At 43.2% G+C, this 23,031-nt stretch overlaps 1 protein-coding gene across 22 annotated transcripts in view; it reads left to right on the forward strand.

Annotated features, from left to right (window-relative positions):
• MAGI1 (membrane associated guanylate kinase, WW and PDZ domain containing 1) overlaps positions 1 to 23,031 on the forward strand; it is a 1,074,483-nt gene that overhangs the window by 697,416 nt on the left and 354,036 nt on the right. Inside the window, exon 1 of one of the 22 annotated variants that reach the window (XM_069206497.1) lies at positions 14,210 to 14,586. The exons of 17 other annotated variants lie outside the window; for them this stretch is intronic. In XM_069206497.1, the coding sequence (XP_069062598.1) occupies positions 14,580 to 14,586 (7 nt within the window). In that variant the 5' untranslated portion in view covers positions 14,210 to 14,579. Of the gene's footprint in view, positions 1 to 14,209; positions 14,587 to 23,031 lie in introns of those variants that run through there. 4 more of the 22 variants (XM_069206488.1, XM_069206487.1, XM_069206489.1 and 1 more) reach the window with 4 other exon arrangements.

Consider the following 23,031-nt stretch of genomic DNA (forward strand, 5'->3'; position numbering starts at 1 on the left):
GTAAGAAATCAAAATATTACATCCTCGTTTTCCTACTTACTAATCGAGGGCCTACCAAATGCATGCACAATCATCAAAGAGACACATTCTTGACATATTTAATACAGAACACTAGATTCATGTAGAAAATGAACATGAAACTGTCAAACAATATTCTGCAGCTCTCTGATACCTTTCCTGAACCCAAAGTATCTGTTTATTAAGAACCAAGGCTGAATTCAACCTACAGTGTTTAACAAATGTTGACTGCCTTCCCAAAGTTGTTGTAGAACAAATGTCAGAAATAGAGTCCACAGCATTCTGTCCATGAAGCTGACATTCCTCTCATTGAATGAGCTTGAACTGAACGCTAGGTGCTGAAGTCTAGAAGTAGGATTAAGAAATTTATATTATTCCCTTTATCCAGTGAGTAAGAATAGAAAGAGAAAATTTTCCATGCCTATTGGTTTCTCCAAAACTAACAAAGAGAGAGTTACATTTTCTGTAGTCAGCAATCTGGACTGATTGCGCTTACTACATCCAGAAGAGTTTCTTTCTCTGAAGCCTCTGAAAATGAAAAAAAACGAAAGAGCTATTTCTTAGTGGAGAAGTGTGGCACAATGGTTGGAGCGGCAGACCCTGATGCAGGGATCTGGCCTGGGACCAGGGTTCAATTCCCGCCTCAGCGGGTCTTGGGCTTAATTCCCTTGGACCAGATCATTCTCGCCTGGGTGCCTAGTCTAGTTAATGGGTCCCACTCTGTAACTCTGGGCAATAGCTTGTTTAATCTCCACAACGGCCCTGACAGCGCTTGGATGCCTGGCTTCACCCTGGGGGTTTCCCAGTAGTGGGTGCCTCACAGGGAAAAGCCAGGAGGGGTTCCACAGCGGTATGCGTACAGTGCCTTGAGACCCTAACGGGTGAGTAGTGCGCTATACAAGTGCAAAATTTACATTTATTTACAATTTGGTCCTCTGAAGTACAGAGTTAATGTTTGGCACAAACTGAGGAGCCATGTTCAAAACTATCTGGTCCACAAAAATTCTGAGATAATGATTGCTACATATCAATGCTGGTAATTCTCCCAACCATCTAGCAAAAACAATGGCCAACATAAATATCACCTTTAGTGTTAGAAATTTAAGTGAGGCCTCGTGATGGTTCAAAAGGTGCTCTCTATACTGATTCCAAAACCAAGAGAAGGTCCCACCTGGCAACACATCCCATATTCCTAGATTTCAAGAGATCAAGCCCTTTAAAGAGCCTTGGAATCCAAAACAAAGCTTATCAAAGAGAACCCCACAGAGACCTGAAAGCCTTGTTAGTTGCCCACTGCACTTTCTAGGTGGATACAGAGCACCCCTTATCAAAGGCATCCTCTGAGAATTTACAGTGTGTTCTGGAGCACAAACGGCTGGCAAACAAAATTCTATCTTGATGCCATCTTGAAAAAGAAGCTCAATTATCAGCATACCCCTGGCGAGTGGAAGTTTTCCTAGAGGCTTTGATAGAATAAGGGCCTGATTTAGATATTGGCAGATGAGTTACTCAGTCACAACTGTGATGGATATCCTGTCCGCCAATATCTAAATCTCATTATTTACTATGGGATTTAGATATTGGCAGATGGGATATCTGTCATAGTTGTGATGGAGTAACTCATCTGTCAATATCTAAATCAGGCCCTTAGTTACAGATCAGGACAGACTTAATATCCTAAGCGCATCCCTTTCAGCCGTCATACTGCTTACCTTAACCTCTGAAGGTATGCAAGAGGAAACTGAAGTGGAGTGAGCAATGTACATGGATTTAGAGGAAGAAACTACACCTGTGTCACTAACCTCTCTCTGAATAAAGAAAACCAATGTCTCCGAGGCAAGAACAGACAACTTTTCTCTGTCTTTTACCTCTGAATTCTGGCAATTAGATGCTGGATCAAAGGGATCAGAGGAAATACATACAGGAGTGTTTTTGCCAATACTATGTCAGTTTATCCACCCCTGCTGCTTAATGGTCCTAGAAACTTGAGAAGAAGAGGGACAGACATATTGTGGTGCTCCGCAGAAATCTTTACCACTGGCCTGCCGAAACATCAGCAAACTTCCTGAAACATCTCCCCTGTTTTTTTCAGATTTTGGGATGGGGGAAACACCCTGCACATGGCGTCAGGGTTGATCTTGCTTTAGCTGTATATTGCTCTAAGAGGTAAGACATTTTCCTCTGCCCCGTTCGCTATTGCTTGAACTAAGTGATTTAGATAAGATGTCCCTGTTCTAAACTGCCTGTTCAGATAGGTCTCACTACCACATTTGAACCCAGGATGTTGTTATGGAACATCTGAAGAACTTTCTACACTGCCCTGAGTTTCTTCTAGTTTAATGAATGATTCCTCTTGTTACCTAGCCAGTGTTTTTGTGCAGTTTTTAACTTAACCACCATTCCTCTTGCTAGCATCTATTGTTGCTAATAACGGAAACTGATGGGAGAAAATGAGTTGACATCAGTCTGTAAGAAATTATAATACAGAGGTTTAAGTTGTTTGACTAGTCCTATGATGAATAATATGATCTACCAGTGGGCCCAGAGGTCTTTGGGCCCATGAAACCACAAACATGCAAGCCTCCCAAAAACTTAAAGTAATATTACCATCCAATGAGCCAGAAAAGAAGCCCTAATCAGTGGAAAGATGTGAGAATCTGGCCTGTCTTAAAGAAATATTCTCTAGATCCAAAAGAACTATCTAATTACAGACCAATTTTAAGACTGGTTTTCATTGCAAACATTTTTGAAAAAGGAATTAATAGACAGTTGAAGAAGAATTAACAGACTAATAATATACTTAATAAAACACAAGTAGGTTTAAGACCTATACAGTTCACAGAAACTGCATTGGTCTTAGTTGTAGATAACATAAGTAGCTGTTGAATGGTGGAGGCAGCGGTTCACAGAATAAAGCATATGTGGAAAGGAACTATGGAATGCCCAATTACTTTCACTATAACTTAGAAGGGAAAACAGCCTCCTGAAATTTCGCAAAGGGTTAAAAACATGGCTATTTCTAGAATATTGGGTCATAGGACCACTATCCTCTCAGTCTGCTAGCACCAAGATATCCTTTTAAGGATAATAGTTTGTGCCTTATAAATTAATTCATCATCATCAGTATCCTAAAATTAAAATTCAAAAACACCTACCATGTACTTGTATGAACTCACTTGTTAATGTTTTGTCTGCATTCAGAAGATTCAACAGTCTGTGATCAAGCTTGAACCTTCTTTCCAGGGGAAGACGGTTGAGACCTACATCCATCCGGACCTAAGCACCACCATAAATGAAGCTTTGAGATGGAACCATCTTTGATTTCTTAAGGTTGAGAAGAAAACCAAAGTTCCCTATACTCTCCACAACCTGAACTATTTCTGTAATCAGATCCCCATATGAATGAGAGACAATCAGAAGATCCTCCAAGTAAGGATGAACCTGAATACTCATTTTGTGAGAAGTGGCCATAATGGGGGCTAAAATCTTTGTAAGTACCCTGGGAAAAGCTTTGAGCCCAAAATCTAGTTCTTGAAACTGCCAGTGGGAGTCTGCTAGTGCAAACTGTAGAAACCTCTGATCAGAATGTTGTGCCCTGAAGAGAACATGCAGGCATCCTAAGGATATGATGGTGCTACAAAATCTCCTTTTTGGAGCAAAGTAATAACCTATTGGAATGTGTTTATTTTGAAGTGAGCTTTCTTTAGAAAAACTGTTAGATCTTTCACGTCTATTATTAATTAAGAGTCCCCTGAAACCTTTTTCACAAAGAACACCAGAGAATACCAACCATGATTCTATGATTCTTCTCCAGGGTTGGAACAGGAACTACTGCATTCTGTTGTATTGACAATGAAATGCTGTCCTGCAAAACTTGTCTCTTCTATAGTTTCTTTTGAAGAGGAGTTACTAGCAAGTGTTTGCCCTTAAGAACATCCTGAAACGCAAAGGAATTGCACCGGGAAACAGTTTGAAAAACCCAATTGTCTTTTAGTATTGTTTTGAGGACTTGAAACAAAGACTTCTTCCTCCAAATGGTTGGAACAAAGCCAGTATCTCGGAATAGTCAGGAACTCTGGTTGACTTTCGAATCATGGGAATTTCTGAAATCTGCTCTTGAAGATTTGGGATGGAGACAGGACTTGTTAGGTGAAGATGTATATTTTTTATTCCTTGAACGATCATATGTTTTTTGTATTCCTTGAATAGCCCCTAAACTTTCATTTGAAGTGTTGTGTATGCCTTCTGCTCTTGAAAGATTTACGAACAACAGTCTTGAGCTCTTCTTCAAAAAGCTTGTCCCCTTGAAAATGGCATCTCCAATAGACAGGATTTCTATGAAAAACCTGCTTTCCACCACTTACCTGACACACAATCAGAAGAATGGCAGCATTTTGAAATTGTAGCCAGCTTCACTCATCAATAGCAAGCACACACAAAAAAAATCTTCTTAAAAATAAAAAAAATACAATGGGCCAAAGTACAATAAGAAAATTCTACCACAGACCCAGCACTGTGTAGGGATATGTTCTTGTGTTGTAGGGGTGCACAAAAAGAAATCGAGATGTTGGGTGGGACCATACCCCTTTAGTACTTAAAGGGGTTAGGACTTATATTAAAAAATGAATGGGTGCTTGGGAGATGTGCCTGAGGTGAGGCAAGCCACAAACTGCAATTAGTAAGTAAGGGGATGAGGAGATCGTTTTCTTTGAATGAATGTCGGAACCACGCCTGCTGGAACAACGCATGCCTGAACAATGAGGTCAGAACAACGACCTCGTTGTTACCACTAATGTCTTTACCACGAATGCCTTAACAATGATTTTTCATTGTAAAGGCATTCCTGGTAAAGGCATTAGTGATAGGCATGCATTGTGCCAGCATGCATCCCCCCTGGTCCCCCACCCCCACCCCTAAAAATTACTGCGACCCCCCCACCCCCTGAAACCAAACCAACCCCCCACCCTTGCCCCTAAAACGACCCCAACCCCCACCTCCTCCCTAAAATTACTGCAACCCCCACCCTACCCCCAAAACCTAACCCCCACCCCATCCCTGAAACCTAAAGTACCCCAACCCCCACCCCTAAAACTACTCCGAGCTCCCCACCCTGCCACCATAAACCTAAACCCCCTAAAGCCCCACCCCGCCCCTAAAATTACCCGACCCCCCAACCCACCCCTAAAACCTAAAACCACCCCAACCCCACCCCTAAAACTACTCTGAGCCCCCCACCCTGCCCCTAAACCCCCCAACCCCCCACCCAGCCCCTAAAATTACCCGACCCCCAACCCACCCCTAAAACAACCCCAACCCTCACCCCATCCCTAAAACCTAAACTACCCCAACCCCCACCCCTAAAGCCACCCCAACCCCCACCCCTAAAACTAAAAATACCCCGACCCCCCCACCCCTGCCTCTAAAACCCCAACCCTCCCACCCCTGCTCCACCCCTAAAACTAAAAATACCCCGACCCCGCCTCTAAAACTAGAACCCCAACCCCCCACACCCGTCCCTAAAACTAAAAATACCCCGCAACCCCACCACTAAAACTAAAACCCCAACCCCCCATCCCAGCCCCTAAAACTAAAAATACCCCGCCCCCCAGCCCCACCCCTAAAACTAAGACCCCTGCGCCCCTAAAACTAAAAATACCCTGACCCCCCACCCAGCTCCTCTTACCTGACCCGACCCCCCCACCCCTGCCCCTAAAACTAAAACCCCTGCCCCTAAAACTAAAAATATCCCAACCCCCCACCCCCGCCCTGCCCCTAAAACTAAAAATACCCCAACCCCCCACCCCGCCCTAACACTAAAACCCCAACCCCGCCCCTAAATCTAAAAATACCCCGACCCTAAAACTAAAACCCCAACCCCCCACTCCCGCCCCACTTACCTGACTCATCGCGTCATCCTCCTCAGCCGATTCCCTTGTTTGTGCCTTAACCATGCATGTGCGTTGTTCAGCACATGCGTGGTTAAGGCACAAAACAACAAAGTTGAGGTTAAAGCGTTGTTCCACTTTCGTTGTCCACGACTTTGTTGTTCAGGAGTCGGCGTTCAGGGCATTTCCCGTTTTCTTTATGATGAGGCAGAACTATCATTTGGAGTGCGCATTATGTTTATTTAATGTGGGTGTTACTTTTAGCGATGTACGTCTTTGATGTATCAGTCAGGTATCAGTGTTGACTGCATTTCAAATGTGTTTGCATGTTTCACGCATAGAAACATGGTAATTATTTTAATGAAACATTCCACATTTTAACAGTATTGTTGTGCACCACATCTGTGCACATTAAAAATCCCATTTTCCAAAAATAGCTACGGATTGCGTATTTCAGTTTACATCAGGGACAGAAGTGGGGGAGGAGGACGTGGGATTCTCCGACCTATTTTTAATGCAGATCATTTTTCAAAGGGTAGGAAGGGTTTTCTTTTAAATATAAACATGGTTGTGTATTCGGATTATGTTTCTATTTATTGTGGTTAAGTATGAACGAATAGTCACTCTAAATCTATTAACACATCTATCATATTTATGTTTTCATTGTAACTTCGATTATAAAGGTACTTTAAAATATACAGTTTGATGTTGCTGAATATCTCTTAAATATTGAATATCTGCGTACATGACCTCCAATTTTCTATGTATGCACAATGCCTTGTTGTCTTTGTTGTCTGGTTGGTGCTGTGTGCCACCGGATATGGTATGGTTTCTTAGAGTAAGAATACATCAGTTAAGATTCAAGTCGCTTTGAGGGAATCAAGCAGATCCAATAAGAACTGAGAAGATTTGGTGACTCCATACAACTAAAAAGCATGGTGGTTGCTATTATGTTACTTCTTAGGAGTTGTGTATACTTGAAGATTTGTCAGTGTAAAGTAGGTTAATTTTCTGTAAGTATCAGAACACCCGGAGTATATTTTATGGCATTTGCACCCATCTAAAAGGAGCAGGGGTCAACATATTCCTTAGATTTTTGCACCTAGCACAATTTTTATATATTAGGCTGTAGGTGCTCCTCATAATACAAGATTTGGGAACAGAATATCTCAAATGGCATAGTTATGCTATATCTAGAGCCGAATGAAAATGACCTCTCCCCTCCTGCACGTTTAACATTGTTTTAAGTTGGCCAGGTTATGTAACCAGAGAAATCCCAGAATTGTCTAAACTGGATCACTAGTTCATGGTTTGTGGGGGTGAAGGTACAACTTAGATTGTCTGATAGCCAGAGTGTTCTACAGGTTTTTCTATAATAAGGTTCTTATACCAGGCTTCTCATAACATCAGGTGCATGCCTTGGAAATATTTCTCTGAGAACTGTTTAGAAGAGATGAAGAACCCTGGCACACACTCTCGCTTGAAAAGCATTCTGTTTAGTAGTCTCGAGACTGTCAGGCTGTCAGTCCAGAGTGTCCTTCTCTGTTTGGAGGTTGGATGCTTAATTAATGGTATTTCTATTGCTGGTTATTCATTAGGTGTAGCTTGACAGCACAGCTGACCCCATGACTTATTGCTACCAGTTCTTTAAAATAAGCATTGAGTGGCACTTGGTTCCACCTAGCAGATTAATAATACCTTTTTGGTGGATAGTTGGTGTATCATTGTTCCTTTTATGGAATGCTTCTATTGCACGACCAGAGCGACAGTTTCACATCTTCAAAATATACTAAATTATCAAACATTAAAACATCAAACATTAAAATCTTTATCTCGTAGACGCGTTGTTTGCAACAACAACAAAAAACAATTGTATTTGTTTTGTTTGTTCATAACAGCTAGAATTCTTTATATTTCATCAAGTTAGGCCTACCGACTTCACTATAGCTTATCTTTAGTGGTGGCTGCTGTACTTTGAAATGAGCTGAGCATGTGTACCTGGCATGAGTTATAACTACTAAGTCAACTTGACATATTTTATAGGTGTTTTGGCGTGGAGATCTCCATCTGAAAAGCTTTGTTTGAAGAAAACGGGGCCACATGGAGCTTGTCACAGGACAATCTGAAGATAAATTAGCTAAAAATCCACAGGGGGCTGTAATGAAATAGTCAAGGCATTTTACGGCCAGACTGCCCTTCCCTCCTCATGAAAAGCTTGAGCAAATGATAGTAATAAAGCGGTCTCTTCCCTGAACTGGCTACGATGTGTATCTATTACACGGGGTAGTACTCATACTTTCATAGAAACCTTTATAATACAGATGATACAATGCCTCTGCATGCTATGAAACAGCAGACATGGGAGTGAGTGCCCTCTCGAGCTAACTCATCATCCAAAATCAAGTAAAGTCAATGATGAATATGAGCTATCCCTCAGATAATATTTTTAAATGCATGTTTTAAATGCTGTAGGGTTGTCAGAATCATTAGGTTTGCAGTTTTTGAAACCAGAAGCATTTTACCACTAAATAGAATGTTTTGATTTTGAGTAAGCTGAATTGCCACAAAAAGCTTGTGGCTTTCATGAACAAAAACAGCATTTTTGTACTGAGTTTTTCAAGTGTTGATGTATACTACAAATACATGTAGGCCTCCAACACCTGCTTGTCGTTTTCGCTAAGCACTCAAGTCACATTACTGTGACACGTGCACAGATTCTGCCTTTTATACCCCAATATCATCAACAACAAATGCCACAGAGACCTGTCATATGGCCGGGGACTGTCACCCGTATGTGGCCGCTGAAAGCTATGATTAGGAGAAAGAATGGCCATAAAATCTCGAGGATGGGTACCATTTTGTCTGTGCCACCATTATGCAACAGTTACTCGCAATTTTGTCAAGAACTCAGACAATATGCAAAGAATGAGCTCAAACATCAACTTGTCCTTTTCACCAAGCACTTACATGTATCACTGTCACACATGGGCAGACACTACCCGCTACTGCCTTTTACCACGGTAACCAAACACCTGAGACGCTTACTACAGGCAAGATTTTTTATCACCATTTGCCTGGAAAAGTCAAACCTAATCTAAGGATGACCACAATAAGTGAAGGAAGGGCACTGCCATGCCTGTACCAATATTAAGGAATGGATAGTCACAATTATGCCAAGATTGCCCACAATATTCCAGGAATTTGCCACTGTTATGCCAGCTATAGTCAGAATGTCACCAGGAATATGCACAATATTTCAAAGCTGGTTCACTATTATGCCAGTGTTAACCAGCATGTCACCAAGAATGGCTGTAACGTGTCTGGCATGAAATATTATACTGGCATTACCAGAATATTGCCATGTGGAAGAGAAAACCAGACACTCGAATAGCGCACACACATCTAACATGCTTTTAATGCAAAAACAGGCAACAGACATTCAAAAATTAGAAAAACAATTGCCTAATCAATGGACCTGAGCTTTGTTTCCAACCAGTCGGAGCATGTAAAGCTAAACTCTATACATTGTGCTGCTACGTTTGTTCACTTTCCTCAGTGCATGTGAATGGAAGCAAGAATATGGGATACATCAAAACTCTAGGGTTAGGTGCTAATGAGCAGGTGCCAGGCTCTTCTCGTTGGAAGAATGCCAGAAGGCCTTGGGAAAGAGATGCATTATTGCTAGGGAGATATAATTATTACTTTCTAAATTCCTTGCTTCAATGTAACCACTTTAGAACGAGGATATGCCTACTAGAATGGTTTACCTATAATGTGCAGTGTACAGTACAACAACGGACAACAAAATTGAACCTCTTTTAAAATACATGTAAGTGTATAATAATGGTAATGATGTTTAAGCTTTAAGAAGGTACAAAAATGAAATTTCAAATGAATATAACAGTACACATGAAGGTACATATGTGGATCGCCATAGTATATAAGCAATCATTAAGTCATGTATGTAAGTGAATTCAGATTCTCATATGAATGTTCACTATCTATCAGGAATGAAGTTATTTTGCTATGAATAGCCACAACATTGTCAAGCATTCCCACAGAAATTCAAAGGCGGCACACTCTGATGCCAGGAATAGACAGACGTTGAGTTAGAATAGCCACTCTTTGTTAAGGTCTGGCCAGTAGGGAACAAAATACTTGTTTTTTTATTGTCATAAAGGAGCAATCACAAAAATACCTAAGTAAATTATCTCGGCATTATGACAGAGCATGCAAATCAATTCATTACTAAATATCTTCAGTTACCTAAATACAAGGGTGGCCTGCCGTCAGACCACATGGGGTTAATTCATCATCGCTAACGCGGGATCAGAACCCCTAGATCTGTTTACAACCTATCATAAATTCAAACGTTAAAAAGAGCACGCTTCTTAATTACAGCTCATTTTAGCAAAACGCATATTTACATTCAGACCAATTTGTCATCATACACCTACCATTCCCAATATACATGTGTGGCCTGACTTAAAACATCATAGGATGGATTCATCACATCTGTATAGTGGCCTAGCATGGATTCAGAAAGTAAGAGAGCAGGCTGCTTAGATTTGCAGAAACACAACACATGGTAACATGCCTAAGACTTGGCCTGCAAAACAAGGCCCTGACAATAGTACTCACTTGAACGTATAAATAACACACCAGTACATAGCGTGATGACTTATTTATAGCCTTAGCCCGTTACCCAGGAAGGTGAAACTATACACTTCTAGGACTGTCGATACTCGAAAAAAATCATTTCTCCAATACTCTTGAAATCACTTGGACCTGAGGTGTTCGGGCCCCATAACAGCCAGTCCTTTATCCCCAGACTGCCTTTTATCCAGTCTCTCATAGGTGACCCAATCAGAAGCCCTCCTTTCCTTACTGTCCTTCCTATACAATTATAAATAGTTTTCTTTAAAGTGTACATACTCAACAAATGTGCTGCATGGTCGGCAGGTCAGGACTCTTCCACGCTATGGCCATGGAGATAAAAAGAATCTACACCTGCCCCCGGACACCTGAAAAGTCATAGTCGATGCCAAATAATATCTTTGCTGTGCTGATATAAATATACTTTGCAAACAGCTTCTTTCAGAAGGACTTATCCCCTTCTCTAAATGCCTGCAGCTTCCCACACTTGCAAAACATATGCACCATATCTGCAGAAGCTTCCCCACAGTGGAGGCACTTATCATCGGTTCTCTTACCCCAACTAAACAATTTGTCAGGTGTACAGCACAGGTTAAATATAGTTTTGTAGTGCTGGGTCCTCAGACTAGCAGTCAGGAGTGCCTTCATTCCAACCTCTATTGAAGAGTGTAAATCTATACCCTGGATCCCCAACCTTTCCTCCCATCTACCCTCTTGCGTTTCAAGGTCATCCAGTATCACGTTATTCAAAATTGTGTAAATCTGACAATCCTATTTCCTGGATGTAGAATTGTATCCAAGAGAGGGATTATTTTGACTAATAGGCTTTCCTCTCAAAGCTTGTTCAAAAAATATCTAACCTGCATGTATTTAAAGAAGGTTGTAGCCCTTAACCCAAATCCCTGGTGCAGATCACCAAACGCACAGTCACCCCAGGAGAAAAGGTTGCCCAGTCTGCTGAGCCCAGCTTGCCCCAATTGCCTACAAACCCAATTGAGAAATTCTGAGGTAAACATGGGAAATAGACACAATGGAAAGTACCTGCTATACCTTTTGATTCCCACTTTGCCCTTAATCTTGTTCCACATCTTCAAGGCAACGCAAACTGTCTCAAAACTCACTTTCTTATAGTAACCAGGCTTAATACGCCTTAACAACCATCCCCTTGCATCATTCCCCAGAGATAGTTCATATAGATGGAAGTTCTGTATGTGGAGAGGAGGTATCCGACCTCACCCACTAGCCAAAATTAGAACCACCATATGTTTTAGGAATGCTGCCCAGTAATAAAACATAAAGTTGAAGACTGCCCCAACAGATATGTTAGAGCCTGTTGTGTCCTTTTATACTGCCTTAAGAAATGAATATGGATGGACAGCCTACTGCGCATGTGTGTTTGGCCGGCACAAGACGGCCGGCCAAACACACATGCGCTCTGAGGGAGAGTGCTCAGCACTCTCCCTCATGTGCACGTCACCCTGTGGCCCCGCCCCTTTCAGAACAAAAGGGTTATAAATATAGTTTATTATCCTCTCGTGCTGACAGGTTTGCAGCTTCTGCTGCTGGCGGGGGGCGACGCTTCTCTCCCCATATGGAGGAGCCACCCCTGGTGTCATCCAGTTTTGACTTCACCAAAGGTTCCTCCCCACAACATCCTTGATGAGCCCGTTATACATTTTTTCTCTTCCTTTTAATAATACAAAAAAAAATAAAAAATCATAATGGCAAGGCTCACCAAGACCTCGGACCGACTCCCCTTGCCTTTGCTTATTTTTTGTTTTATTCATAATAACTCACCTCCTCTGCGCTCCACTGCCAACCCCTATCCCACACACACAAACACACACTCCCAGTTGTTCTACCTGCCCTCCTGGGAACAAAATATTTGTAGTTTTTAAGGTGTCTCGGGTTTAGAGGCCACTCAACCTTAACCAAAAAGGGAATTTCATTGGGCAATTCATATCACCCCCTATCCTCCAGAGCACTCCCTGTCTCCCATTTAATTGGAGTGTTGCATGGATCCCAAATAGATTCCAGATGCCAACCAAAAAAGCACCTAGACTGTTATGGTTTCCCAATCACATCTGTGCTCACGCTTGATGCCACTTAGACAAAGTACACAGTGCTTAATTTGAACAGGTGGATTCTGGTGCTCGGCACCGGCACTTAATTGTCAATCCCGGCACTTAGGACAGGCAGCTACATGGTGGCGCCGTTTGTCTAGTTTAGAGATAAGCACAACAACAGTTATTTATTAATTCAGTTTACATTAAAAATTATAATACCTGTACCCAAGCCATTGTTATAGATTTGGGGGCCTGGAATATCCTGAATTATCATAGGTGTAGGAGTATGATAATAGTTTTTTTTTTAGTAGTGCAACTGGCAGCTCTGGCAGGGGCAATGGTTGGTGCAAACTGCAATGGCCTCTTGACTAGTGCCCTAGCACTTATTTTATGTTTTTTTTTTTTTTTTTTACAAAGTAAGCAATAAACGTGCATCATGGTTTTTAAAAGACTACTGTGTACCTGGTGTGTCTTACTGTCCCACCCGAACCTTCTGCCTGGATCTCACACTCTTAAAAAGTAAAATGTAGTCCTCTTTGTGTTACCTTGATGCTATATCTGTACAGTATTTAAATAGCAACACTAATGTAGTGCTGACATAGCATTCCACTAGACCACACTAACATTTCATTTCTTCTGTGTGGATGCATGGCGAGTGGTGGTGTCCAAGTTATCTTTTGCAAGAAACCGTGTTAGGGAAAGTCCTCTTATCCCGGCAAATATGGTTAAATGGTTATGTCACTGGGGACACCATGTTTCTGTCTTGTGCCTTGAATTAACAACTAATTACATTCTGGGGCTGTAGTCCTGGTTCTCCCCCGTGGCATTAATTGGAATAAAGCTGTAGATTACAGTGCAGAAGGTATAGATTGCAACATTGTTTAGAATGTAGTGTCACCAATGATATTGCAACTTTAGACAAATAGCCTGTGTTTAGAGCACTGGATTGAATGGAAGAATGCTCGTCACCGCCGCCCGAGGAAAAAAGTACCATGTAGAATTCATCCTCGTCACCGAGGCCAGTTCATAGTTTTGAAAAACATGTGTTTTCCCCAAACTGTTATCACTCAGAAGCTATGTACCTGCGAGTGATTTTGTAGGGCGATAATGTAAGAAATGAGGCAGTTAGATGGAAAAATGCCATTTTCTATAATTTTTTTGTACTCCAGAGAAATCATACATCAGTACATGCTGAAGAAAAACAGATCTGTGTTACATGACAGGAATGCTTCTGAAAGGTAATGGCCATCTATTCACAGGGCAATTACTCATAACGAGTCTAAATCGCATTTTTGTGGAACTTTTTTGTAGAAGAAAACACAAGGTGTCTAAAAATGGTGTTGCCAGGGAATACTTAATAACTATAAAGTGCATGAGGAGCAAGGCGTTTCATTTTTCATTTTTTTATTTATTTTTTAAGTAAGCAGGTACACGGCACCTGACAAAAACGTGCCTATTTAGTCTCTGACTCTCATATCTCTCTCTTGATCTTCGCTCAGGTGAAGCCCGCGGGGCTCGGCGATCAGGTTTTTTTCTGAAGTGGTTCTGCGGATCATGTGACAGGCTGGCTGATGTGAAAGCCGTGTTTATTTGAGGAGCCTGTGGAGGTGGGCGGGCACGCACAAGGGGACGGGGGGACAGCAGAGAAGCTCGCCTCGCCAGTCTGTGGCTCGGGAGTGTGAATAGCCACATTGAGGGAGCTGTCTAGCTGGGCAGCAGGAAGGACTAATTTGCTTTTGCCTGTGGGCTTGATAAAAGCAGCAGCTGCTGGGAAGTGCTCGCGGAGACGTGACCGCGAAGGAGCTGCATGAGGGAGCGGAGCCACATTACCGCACGGATTTTGGGTGGAATTGTCTTCGTTTGCGCGCAAGTATCTCGCAAATGAAGGTAAACTTCATCACTCCGATGGCCTGCCTGCTGCCGCTCAACAATGAATGAATGGACGAATCATTGAATGAATGGTAAGGCACGTTTGACGTTGATCGGCGAGCGCTAACCGCGTGTTTTCGTGTAATGCTTCTCGCGTAGTCGTTTTGTTCTGTAATCGTCAAATATTTCGCCAGGCTGAAAACGTATACCGGAGATGAGGCGGGATTGCTTGTGTTTTTTTCCAGCGTTAACTAAATGAGGCTTAGTCCGGGACTATGCTTGCATCTGTCGCTGCACCAGCCAGCCATGTTTTATGCAATTATCCACAGCGCCGCGGCTGCTGTCGAGGAGGCTGGGATGCAGGCATTGTCCCTGCGCTGTCTGGGCCTCGGCAGTGCTGCTTGTCCAGCAGCAAGGAGGACCGTGCCATCTGCTGCTTGTGCTTTGTTGGTTTAGATGTGCGGCGTGTTTGTGTTTTCAGGCTTGCCTGGCAGCGCGCGGTTTTTATTCTTCGTTCCGCGAGGTTAATTGCCTGCCGGATTTGTGGTGGCGTTTTTAGTACGTCTATGTATTTTAGTCTTTTTCGCTTAAGGCTAGAGAGAGCTCAGCTGCATAAGGCTGCGAAGGGTTGTCTTTTGTGCAGAGTCTTCTATTGTGCCGCCTCCCCACCCCCAAGCAGCTCCGGTGGAGCGCCAGCACCGGCAGGAACAGGTTCACAGACCGAAGGACCGTCTCCAGGAAAAGGGCTGTGAAAGCTGCAAGAAAGAGCACGCTTTAGCTAAAAGTGACCCTCCCTCTCGGGCATTAACGCATTTCGGTGGCACGCCTTCCATGTTTGTTTGCAGTGACAGTAAGAAACCAGACGTGCTTGTGTATATGTTAGAAGGAAATGAGAGAACTTACTAGCCAAAACAACACATTTTGTATATTAACATACTTCCGCTGGAAAATATGGTACTCGGTCACTTATTTATGGCAGACGTGTTACTCTGCACTTCTGAATGCAAACATATACTTGTATAACTGACAGGTGCATCGTTATGGACCCAGTATATTTTCATGACTTGGTGTTCTTGGAACATAACCTGTTTGTAAAATGGTGTAGCGAAGCTTTTACTATGCCATGGTTTGGCTATAACTAAACGTAAGTTTTTCCTTTGCACTTGTTACATTGATCGCTCATCGTCACCACCTCTGTTTCATAGCTGTCACGTATGGCTCTTTCAGTTAGTCCTCCGCGAAACCGAGCCTATATATATATATATATATATATATATATATACACACACACTCGGGCGAAACTACAATTCACAGAATGCAAAGCGCTATTGGTTAAAATAATGACTGAATGTGTTTTGCGTGGCTTTGGGTCACTTGGCATTCATTTCATTTGGTCTGTATTTTTCCACCTGCTGGAACAGTGAGTGGGAAACCTCTGTTCGTACATAACGAGGACTTATTTTCTTCTTTAGAGTATGTGTCGAATAGCTGTGTTGATTAACTTGGACACCATTAGCCTGATATTCTACTCGTGTTGAAATGGGTTGGTTATGATGAGGACACTTAATGTAGCGCAGGCGTGGGGAGCAGAGTAATTACCCATGATGCTCCGGGGGCCACCTGGAGGTCAATTAATAGATGGTCGGGCCTAGATAAATTGGGCCAGTTCAATAGCACGTGTCACCGGTTACTTCAGCGTGTGGGCGCGGCGTGCTTATTCATACCATCCGTGTTCAGGTGTGTAGGTAGGTCTAGGGCCCAGAGCTGTAGTTAACATACAAAAAGAAAGAGAAAAGACGGATTACGTTTTGAGTACAGTTATGTTCCACACGTCTTTTCAACCTTTTGTAGCGCTTCTTTTTGGCTTCCTGGTGCATTTTCCCATGTGAATTAAGTAGAAATTTATATTTATGAAAGTCTAAGATAAGCAAAGCTTTGGAGTCTTGCAGTACACTTGTTTTGTTTTTTCTCCTCCAAGTTTCTGCATGCAGAGTCCCACTGACTGAATGTGACACCAGACATGAGACTCGTCGAGGACTGTCAAGCATTTGGGTAGTGCAGCACGACCTTGTTTGTTCTAGGTCTGGCTTAGAACAGCTTAATTAATATTGTGTCATTTTAAAAATGACAAATACATCCTTATGTACATACATGAAGGAGCTTTGTTTCAGCTCCTTTAATACTTTGGCCCAGTCACCTGTCCTTTAAGTTTAGGTTCTGCCTGTTAGAAAGGGGGTCTCTAGTTGGCAGTGGTTTACACCCTGTCCAAGTAGGGGCCCTCACTCTAGTCAGGGTAAGGGAGTTGCACAGCTATGATAACCCCTGCTCATCCACTTGGCACAAGCAGTCAGGCTTATCGTAGAGACAATGTGTAAAGTATTTGTGTACACACACAATATTTATCTGATAAGACAAGACCAAAACAACAAAAGTAAAGATACAACTTTGCAAAATTTAAATCTGGGGCTATCATGGGGTCTTGGCAGAGTCACTTCCAACAGTCCAGTGTCACTAGTGAGGGAGTGTGGGCCGGTTACGATGTCGCACAGAGCAACGGTACAGTACCTTGGAAAACAATGAGGAAACAAAGACGTTGCACAGAGCTGGGGAGGTGAGGAGTTGCTAGTGTGTGGTTGGTTCCTAACTGATAGGTAGAGGAAGTGAGGTGTTATTTCCTTTACGGTTGCAGGGGAGGTGATGTGGCGTCAGGTGCAATGTGTTGGTTCTTTACAAAAAGGCAGGGTTGATGAGTACAGCAGTAAAAGGCGCGAGGCGTCGACTTCAGTGTCACAATCACACCATGGGACCACAGGTGATGCACAGAGCCAGGTGCTATGGATGTTGGTGATACAGTGCTCTGGACTCGTGTTGTGGCGGGACTTCAGAGGTACTGTGTCGTCGTCCTGGTTGTTGGACTCTGCGGGGAGCACAGCTCCGGAGTAGGTAGTGGCTCAGATTTGGACATCAGAGCTACTTCAGAACTGGCACCGAAGTCAATGTGCTTGGTTTCTTCTTGATTACACCAGAGCTTACTTCCAAGGGCCTAGTAACTGGATGTGGCACCACTTTGCAAGTCAGGACTTCTAGCAAAAGAGCCGAAGCGCTGGTAGGTGAAGTCTTTGGCCCTAAGTTTTCTTAACAGGAGGAAATCTCAGTCCAAGCCCTTCGAGAGCCTTTGGAAGCGGGACATAGAAAGCAATGTCCAGTCTTGTATTCGTGGCTGCCTGATCTATGTGTTGCTGTGGAAGATTATTATTGGATCTCTATTTTGTTTAAACCCGATCCTGTCTCTCATTTTGTTTGTTTGCATAGCACTATTATTTAGCTCCGGAACTGCACCTGAGGGCTGGTTAGTGACTTGTAACAATATATGAATGTAAAATATACGGTGTAGCGAGCAGTGCAACAGTAGAATCAGTAAGACTGTAGCATGTGGTTAAATGAGCTGGAGCAGGCTACATTGTTTCAAATGTTGGTGGGTAAAAATGCACTTCACTGATTTACCACTATGTTGCAACTTGTTACGCCCCCACTTGGCGCAACTAAATTTTACATTTAGTTGACACTGTGTAGGAAGGCATAAATGATGGAAACAATTTACAGTATGGGGTGGTGGGACCCCTTTTAGTTTGTTCAAATTGGATGTAATCATTTTGCTTAAAGCTTTCCAAGGACATGTAGTGGCCTGATTTATCGACTTGGGCCCCTACTATTGTGCACTCTTGCATTAGGATAGCTTGTTGATAGCTCCGAATACTTTCAGTGGTGGAATCCATCATTTAGTACATCATTTGTCATCTAGTAAATTCTCTGTGGCGCTTTCCTGGTCTAAAGGAGTCAGCCTTGATGTGTTACGGGATCCAAGCTATCTAGAACTGGATAGGTTGGTGGCTTACTACATTATTAACTGTTTGAGGTCTTTGAAATTTGCATCTTATTAAGCTTTCTCCAAACGCACTATGGTGGGACATGGTGTTTGATTGAGTTTACTAGACAGCACATGTGCTGTCTGTTTGCAAGGCATATGGTGGCATACCAGGAGCATAGAGGGGCTTGGAGCCCACCCACTGCTTACCATTGGTTTGATTTTCATCATGTATTTGTTTGCTTTTTATTAGATTTCCAGTTTGTCAGCCTTGTGATTGGCCCTCCCATGGAGCAATACTATTGCTTTGACTGGCTAGCATCTCTGCTTCCACTGTTTACTTTCAAGTACTACTTTTGTGTTTAAGCAGTTTACGAGGATGCTTGTGTTTTAAGGCTGTTGTCCATGTGTACTTCTCACCCACTGCACTGTGTTGTTCTGTTAACCGATTGCTTCCCCTACTCCTCCCTGTTGTGCTCACTGTGTGCTTTTTTCCTTTGCCTCCCTGCTCTCTCTGTGTTGCCTTCCCCACCCGTGCCGTCCTCTCTCTGCCTTCCCCATCTGCGTCTTTCGTGTTGCTTCCACACCCCTCCTATCCTCCAAGTGTTGTTTTGGCATCCCCGCCTCCTCCATGTTGCTTTCACCCTCTTGCATCCGTTCCCGTTCCCCTCACCCAAAAAAGTACGCTTGTCTCATTTTCTTTTCTTTTTAGTTACTGATCAAACTCAGAGAGGTAACTAAAAAAAAAAAAAAAAAGCAGTTGCATGACGGGGAGGAGGGGAACGACTATATATATATATATATATATATATATATATATATATATATATATATATATATATATATATATATATATACTAAAAACAAACTTACCTTCCTTGACTTGCCACTCTGCAGTTGTCACTGTAGGCACAGGCTCCCAGCCTGTGCTCCGTCCAATCCGAACATTGCTTTCATGCTGCTGGCAGCATGAAAACAGCATTATGATTGGATGGACCATGCTGGCTGGGTGCTCTGAGGCAGAGTGGGGAGCCTCTGCCTGCTGTCTCTGACCTGGGTGCCGGGTTGGAGAGAGCACAGTGCACGTGTGTGTTTGGCGAGCCCGAGCCAAACATACATGTCCACTGAGGGTGGGGTGCTGTGCACTCCCCCCTTTGTCCCTGTCATCGCCCATGGCCTGCCCCTTTTATGATAAAACCATAATAAAAATATCTTATTATGGTTTTATCATAAAAGATTTGCTGCAGGGGGGGCAACACTCCTCTGCCATAGTGGAGGAGCTGCCGCTAGAGAAAAGCACTGCATCATTGTATAGGCAAGCACAAGCCCAAATTCTTGTGAGTGGCTTAATCAAAGACTTTTTACAACAAAAACATTAGACATGTTGCATAGCATTGGCGGTGCTGTACAGCGTGGCTAAAAACAACTGGCAAAGCCAATTGGTCTCAAAAGTGTGACGTGGTTTGCTTTGCCAGTGCTTGGCTGTCTGGAAAGTAGATGCTAAAAGGTTTGAAGTCCACATGAAGCTGTAGACTTTACTAAGCTTGTTTCAGTGCTCTCACTGTCTTGGGCTGAACTATCAGACTTCCCCTGAATGGTTTCTAAACATCACGCTTTATGCAATTTTCTGAAGTGTTCCTTTGTTTCTAATCTCACTTTTAGCAAGGAGAATGGACACATCAAGGGCGCAGCGAGACCTGAACTTAGGGAGTTGCAGGCGGGGGGCTAAACAGGTCAACCAAAGGCAGTGTGGCTAACACTTCAAACATTAGGACGGAGCTATCCTTAGAGCACATAGTGATAAGTTGTGCATTTTAAATATGTGGGTCAAACCAGATATGCTTGCAACAAACATTTTAGTGAATTTTGACTGTATGCTACTGACAGATCTTTAACCCCTGTGCCTGGGCCGAGGTGGTTATGATGTATGCTGCTGTGGCCTCGGGTGCCAGGGATGTAACCACCTCATTTGGAATGGGCCCTCAGGGGACGTGCTAGCACCCCGCCCTAGGTCCTCGCACCCCCACCTCTCATGGGCAGGAATGGAAGGGGATTCGCTTCCCCTTCCACCTGGAACCTCCCCCCCTCCCCCCCGTCACCACCAGCGACATCCGCGCTCGATCATGCACTGACATCATCAGAGGCCGACACCACCAAAAGCAATCTCTCTGATCGTGGCCTGGGTGCCCGAAAGTCATCAAAGGAAAGGCCTACAATTCCAAATTTTACAATACCAGTTTCCATATACTTAAAACAAAAAAAAAAAAAGGTTCCAGAAGAGAGTATGTGGACCTTGAGTGCCACTGGTTGAAAGGGAAGGGCCAGAGTCTCCTAAGCTGTGAAGCTGAGGGAGAGGTGGTAGCAAAAGAAGAAACAATCCTCCTTGCCAGGACGCCTGATACCGGAATGAAATGTTTGAGTGCAAATTTAAAGGAATCCTGGGAGCGAAATGTAGATCTTTAATTGATCGAATCGTTTGAGGTCCTTCGTGCCTAAACTGTATTATTATTATTATTATTATTATTATTATGAGTTAATGTAAGGGTTTTAGCAGCTAAGCTGCTCTGAAGTTTGTTGTTCTAATGGAAACTTATAAAAGAGGTTTGGACTTGGTATAGTATGATTGCATATTGCTTAAAAAATACTTGGTTTTGAAATACTAAATCTGCACATTTCATGGCAGCGTTACACTGTGTAATACAAGTTTAAAATAATTACTTGCACATTCACAGTACTTTCAGTCACAAGCTGGGACCTTGTAGGATTATGAAAGTGTATACCACTATTCCCCAGTAGACCAACCACTATTCACTTTGCAACTGTCTGGTTCACACACACACTCATCGGCAATGATCATTAACCAACATTTTAAAATAATGTAGTTCCCACTGCTTAACTTAAATTTTATTTTTGATTTTGGATGTGTGCGCTATGTTTTGTTAAGCATTTACCTGGAAAAGAAAGGCCCCAAAAATATTTGCAGAATACATTCAATGGGGAGAGCTGGATTGTTGGGGGGCGTATGGGGCAAAGAGGGTAAACAACAAATATATATTGAACCACATTTTTTCTTCATTTTAAAATTATATAAATTGCAATATCGTTGCAAATTCTGGAAGGCCTCAAAGCGCTTGGAGACAAACCACCACTGAAACTATGGTTTCCTACGTACTTTAAAATTTTCTTGGAATGGCAAACCTATTGCCAAGTAGTTATTGCCCATTGCTTTCACGGACATGTAATTGCATGCAGATTGGATTAGCACTCTTTTGTTGTAGTGTGGTATGACACCTCTGCTGTGTTTATTTTTTTAAATTTTTTGGGGAGGGGAGAGGGTGTTGTCGGGAATGGATGTGAAAACAACAATTTTCACACCTAATCCCTGACATTTTAGAATGCGTCGTTGCAGGCCGGTATGGAAGTAAGTGTTGCCGCAGTAATTGGAAAATTAAATACTTTAAGCAAACAGCACAAGTATCTGGAAATATTTTTGTTAAGCATGATGGAGCAGTCAGACTGCAGCCACAGCCCAGTCATCCCGGCCTACGGCACTGACGCGGTGGCCAAAGTCCTTGCAGCCCAATGCTTCCATTTTCTTACGATAATGGCATTACTCCTAGTCCTACTCCCTCGCCTTCCTTTTAACCAATGAGGCCTCCTGCCTCCCCCCTAGACCCTCCCTTCCCCTTTCAAAACCCCCCCCCCCACCCTTATCCCCTCCTGTACAAAAACCAAGCCCAAGCCGCAACTCGGACAGTCCGTACCGGGAGGGTGGGAGGGAACGGAAAAGGAAGGCGAGGGAGTAGGACTAGGAGTAATGCCATTATCGTAAGAAAATGGAAGCATTACCTCCCGTCCCTCCCTCGCCTTCCTTTTAACCAATGAGACATAGCAAGAAAAACACACAGGAGACGGACATCGAGTTGCAAGATCCTTAGTTAATATCCTGCACCAAGAACATCCCAAACATTATCTCATAGAGGATAAGACCCGGTGACCAAACACCGACTCCAAACCATCCAAGTCCGACAGCCTATAATGACGCACAAACGCCGAAGGAGAAGCCCAAGCGGCGGCCCTGCAAATCTCCACCACTGAAGTCCCCTGAAGCTCTGCCACCGTCGCCGCCATGCCTCTGGAAGACCTCCCCTGAATCCCTAGAGGAGGAACCACCTCTTTCAAGGAATAGGCCAACAGAATCAAAGATCGAACCCACCGACTCAAGGAAGCCGTGGAAGGTTTCTCACCTTAGCGCGCCGGACCAAAAGTAACAAACAGTGAATCCCCTGTACGAAAAGGAGCCACCGCCCGCAGATACTCCAACAAAACCATACGTACATCCAACGAATGCAAACGGACCTCCTCCCCTGATGAGGGATCCGGACAAATTGAAGGAAGGATGACCGCCTGCCTGGAATGGAATGAAGAATTGACTTTTGGAATAAAGGAAGGCACCGGAACCAGAACCACCCTATCGGGAAAAATCTTACAAAAAAGGAAAGGAACATGCCAATGCCCCCAATTCCCCCAACCAACGAGCCGAAGTAATGGCGACCAAAAAGAACGTCTTCAAAGATAGACGTCGCAAATCACAGTCCCCCAATGGGTCAAAAGGGGCCCCCGTCAACACATCCAAAACCAAGGACAGATCCCATGAGGGAAAAGAACGTAC

The sequence above is a fragment of the Pleurodeles waltl genome, chromosome 9 (assembly GCF_031143425.1).
Source record: "Pleurodeles waltl isolate 20211129_DDA chromosome 9, aPleWal1.hap1.20221129, whole genome shotgun sequence".
Taxonomy (NCBI): domain Eukaryota; kingdom Metazoa; phylum Chordata; class Amphibia; order Caudata; family Salamandridae; genus Pleurodeles; species Pleurodeles waltl.